General features: G+C 41.0%; 1 protein-coding gene across 1 annotated transcript in view; it reads right to left on the bottom strand.

The window, feature by feature from the left end:
* The window catches only part of LOC107728240 (ephrin type-A receptor 3-like), a 96,670-nt gene that overhangs the window by 75,598 nt on the left and 16,617 nt on the right, over window positions 1–4,455 (bottom strand). Inside the window, exon 3 of the mRNA XM_016538351.1 lies at window positions 3,044–3,701. Within this exon, the coding sequence (XP_016393837.1) occupies window positions 3,044–3,701 (658 nt within the window). The remainder of the gene's footprint in view (window positions 1–3,043; window positions 3,702–4,455) is intronic.

A 4,455-nucleotide genomic window follows, 5' to 3' on the forward strand; every position in this document is an offset into this window, starting at 1 on the left:
TTTTTTTTTTTTTTTTTTTTCATTTTTTAGTAATTTTGTTTTTGCTTTTGATATTTCTATTTTTTATTTTAATATTACTATTTATGTTTAATGTTTAATTCAGTTATAGTTTTTGTTGTTTTGCATTAGCTATTTTCAGTTTTCATTTAATTTTTTTAGGTAATTTTTTATTACTTTTCTTATGTGCTTTTTGTAAATGTTACTATTTATGTGTAATTTATTTTATTTCAGTTTTAGCTTTTGTTTAGTTCTAGTTTTTATTTCTTTTCAGTTAGTAGTTGTAGTACTTCAGCTTCAGCTATTTCACATCTTTACATTTACTATTTATATTTTATTTTATTTCATCTTTATTGAAATGTTTTAAATTGGTTTAATTAACGATAATAACCCAGGCTCACTCATTCTTTCAATCACTCTTTCAAAATCATTAAATCATTACTCAAGTCATTTGTTTATTCTTTCAATACATCACTTCATTCATCCACTCACTCAGTTCAATCACTCACTCACTCACTAGTTCATTCACTCATTCGTGTACTTATCAAAGCCCTCCCATTGCCCTGTCATTGTCATTTACATCCCAGAGACACGCTGAATCACTTGATAGGCGTCTGGTTCTACACACCACAAATGGGTGTTTGGATTGATAAATTGTACGGAGCAGTCACCTTCAGAGACATCAGTCCTACACGACTCCTGCCAAACCACAGGCTAGAAAACTAGCCAGCAAAAATGCATGACCATGCACAACTATTTGAAATGTATGGTCAGGCCTCAGCCATCAGCATTTGTATTCAGTTTCACCGTGTGTTTGGCCGATTCCACATTTCATTCCACTGATGGGGTAAAACAACAGAGCATTTTATGAAGAGCAGAAGTGATTTCTCCAGGGAGATGGCTTAACTCAAATAATACCATGGGCAGGACTGAAGCGCTCAAACCAGCTGCCAGGCAATCTATTATCAGCTCCCTCAACCACAGCAAGACCTACACATATACACATCAGACAAAATGTTCTTAGGGCGCTTTCACACGAAAGCCTTTTGTGCTTTTTGGGGAGAAAACAGATTTCCAAACTTGGTGTCTGCACCCAAGTCTATTCGAAAAGATGGTCTGGAGTGAATACGTGATGTACAGTAGAGCTCGCAATTGTTACAAAACACAAAACCGCCTAACTTGTAGGACTGAGCCGCTTATTCCCATTCCTGAGCATGCTCCTGACTATTTCTCATGACTTCTCCCCTCTGAATACATTTTATTTGAGAGCAGCTCTGCATTCTTTCAATTAATTAGCGACAGACAAATGCGAATGTGGTTTTGCGCATGTAAAGTTTAGATGGCAAATTCAAAAAGGACAAATACTCAACCGTAAAACAACTGCACTCACATCAATGATGCAAAAGTACCGTGGTTCTGACCCAAATAGTGTAAAAAGACTTGCAGGAACTGCGGGAGCAAGCTACTTTATCAGCCATTCTGGACGTATTCTTGAATTCAAAAATGAAAATAGAACACAAAACGGAGTCAAACACAGGGGCCATTTTTAAAAATGTAACTTTTGAAGTTAACTTTGAACCAGCTAATCAAGGTCTTCCAGGTAGATGTATTAGGGCAAGCTGGAACTAAACTCTGCAGGACGTTGGCCCTCCAGGAGCAAGTTTGGACACCCTTGCTTCAGAGGTACACCAACATGTCACTGGGACAATAGCCTTAATAGGACAACTTTGTGACTTGTCTACCCCTAAAGTTGCATATTAGTACCTTAAGGCAGTGGTTCTCAATTCCAATCCTGTGTTCCGATTGACAGGGTCCCTACACAGTGTTCATTATTTGATCCCTACTGCCTGAGCACAGGAAATACATTGAAGTTTACTTCACTTTGGAACATTCATTCACGGATTTCTGCTACGCTACTGCAGCGTCTTCACACACAGATGAACCTTACTAAAGAAGTGTGAAGTGTGACATAATATACCTCTGTAAATAAATACAATTTAAATTCACGTCTCGCGCACTTTAATGCCCTTTGAATGGAACATATACACTCCCTTCGAACTGGAATCATGGCGGAATATCCTGTGAAGTCCATTTCGCAGGGCACTATACGGTCGAATAGAACAAACATCTGAAGTGATAAGAGAAACATACAAAATGTACAGAGCGGGGGGTCGTGAGGACTGTAATTGAGAACCACTGCCTTAAGGTATGCATTGAAAGAATGCAGAGTAACACCTTAAGGTACTACTATGAACCTTTTCAGGGGTAAATACTTACCCCTAAATAAGGGTACTGACCCAGGGACAAGATGTTGTACCCCTAACGCTATGATATTTCCACAGATGGTCCTTTGGCTTTCTCTGTGATTTACATTAACACCCGAACTCTAACATCACAACTCTGATTTTCTGAATGTAATCTGAGACAAAGGAAGATCGCCAAGAGATTCTCTTTTCAACAGTTTAAAATATTTAAATATGAGCCCATAAAGAGAATCTGTGTCTTTAGACTCTAAAAATGTCCACATAATGCAGCAAAAATCTCATATGCTTCACATCAAACATACACACTTATCCCTCTTCAATGACTAACGTACATCTATTTGTGCGTCTGATGAGGTGATGCAGAGAAGTGCTTCACAAGCTTAACTGCTTCAAGCTGCCCTTTAAGGGGGTCTGCACCACAGATCTTCTCTGTCTTCGCTTACACAGGACTCTCATATTCATTTCTCCAGAGCACGGCTGACAGATCAGAGGTGTGTCCGTGTCTGGGAAAAATCCATTTGCACTCTGAGCGCGGGACAGATACTCAACTCATCATGGAGTTTAAAAACATTTCCATCGTGAGCCAAATGCTTCGCCATTACAGACAATGAGCAGCATAAGCAAATGAATGGCATTCCAGGGACACACTCAGTTGTCCCATTTAGAGCCACTGTCTGCAGAGCTGGTGCTACTACATTACGCTGATGAAAGGAAGAAAATGGGCCGTGAAATGAAAAAGGCACTGTAAGGAGAAAAGTGTGCGTGTGAGAGAAAAACTCTACCTTGGCAAGCGACTCCCCATTCCTCGTATCCTATGTTGCACAGGCATTTCCCAATGGGCACCAGCCACTCTCCCTCGGTACTGCAGTACATTTTTGGCGGATCCTCTTCCCTGGAATTGTTGACGCAGGAGCCCCTAACCTCCACGAGTGACTGAGAGTCCGTGGGTACCGTGTCGGGAAACATAGCCAGGTTCCTCACCGTAAAAGGGCATTTTTTAAAGTACACCCGCACCGAAACTAGGGCCACGCAGGCTCCCACGTCCTGGAAAGCCAGGTAAAAGCCCTTCTTAGTCATGGGTCCCACCTCACGGACCTCTGTGTTTAACTTCAAGATACGGTCGCCCAGGTCCATCTGAGTAAAACTCTCATCGGCGGCGATGGTGTCTATTTTGGAGAACTGGTGCTCACGAAACTTACTTCCCTGGTCTTCATCAGTCTCCAGGTAGTGTAAGTTGAACGTCTCTTTGCAGGTCAGGACCATGGGAATACTGTTGCAGTCTCTCAGGGTAAACTTGAGCTCCACATAGATTTTCTGTGCAGAATTGCGAGGAATCCAGTTGGTCCTCAACCAGTTGTTCTGGCTGTATTCCATCACGTTGCACACCTGGAAGGTCCGGATGGGTGTGTAGTGCTCATCCACGCCGCTAATTTCCTCCCACTGCAAAAAGAGAAAGAAGTTAATCAAATCTATTCTGAGGGAAGCGAACGGCTACTGTACTCCTGCATTTCAACAGAACCGAGACGAATGTAAAACACCTGAGCGGCGAGGTTATTTATTTCTCAAACACATTTGGAATAATGAATCGTTTCAAATTAATATCTCCCCTGTTTGGATAATTAATGTGGGACATAATTAACGAGGCCCTCCACTCTGAGTACTCTCCCTTGTAAAGCGAGCCTGACAAATCATTTTGTTCTGTCACTAAGGGTGTCCGAAGCCACAATGCGGCCAGAAGTCTTGAGGTTTAACGTACACAAAGCAAAATAAATGATGAACTGAGAGGCAGTGTTTTCTATTACAATAATGGAGTACTTTATGGCTCTTTGTCAAGCTGAAGTTTATAAAAGCCCTTGGCTGAGTGAGGCAAGGCCTCTGGAGTGGCTGTGAGCTGTTCATTACCCGGCAGAACAAGTGTGCCCTCAGACTGAAGAATTGCCTATTTGTGTTTCAACCGCGAGGGTGCTTAATGAAACACGCCAAAAGGAGCTTTTTTTCAGCACGTTGTTAAGATCTCAAGGATTTAATATATTGTTTTGCATCTTATTGTTTATAGATACACAGCCTTTATTTTGGAAGTAAAGCAAACTGATTAAACTCACTGACAGCTGGAATTCCATCCACATATTTTAATGAACACTTTGGGATATTGCATATTTAATGATAGATGGAAAACCAAGGTGCAAAAAATTCA

This window comes from Sinocyclocheilus rhinocerous, unplaced genomic scaffold (genome assembly GCF_001515625.1).
Source record: "Sinocyclocheilus rhinocerous isolate Xijiao unplaced genomic scaffold, SAMN03320098_v1.1 scaffold2021, whole genome shotgun sequence".
In the NCBI taxonomy this organism is placed as follows: Eukaryota; Metazoa; Chordata; class Actinopteri; order Cypriniformes; family Cyprinidae; genus Sinocyclocheilus; species Sinocyclocheilus rhinocerous.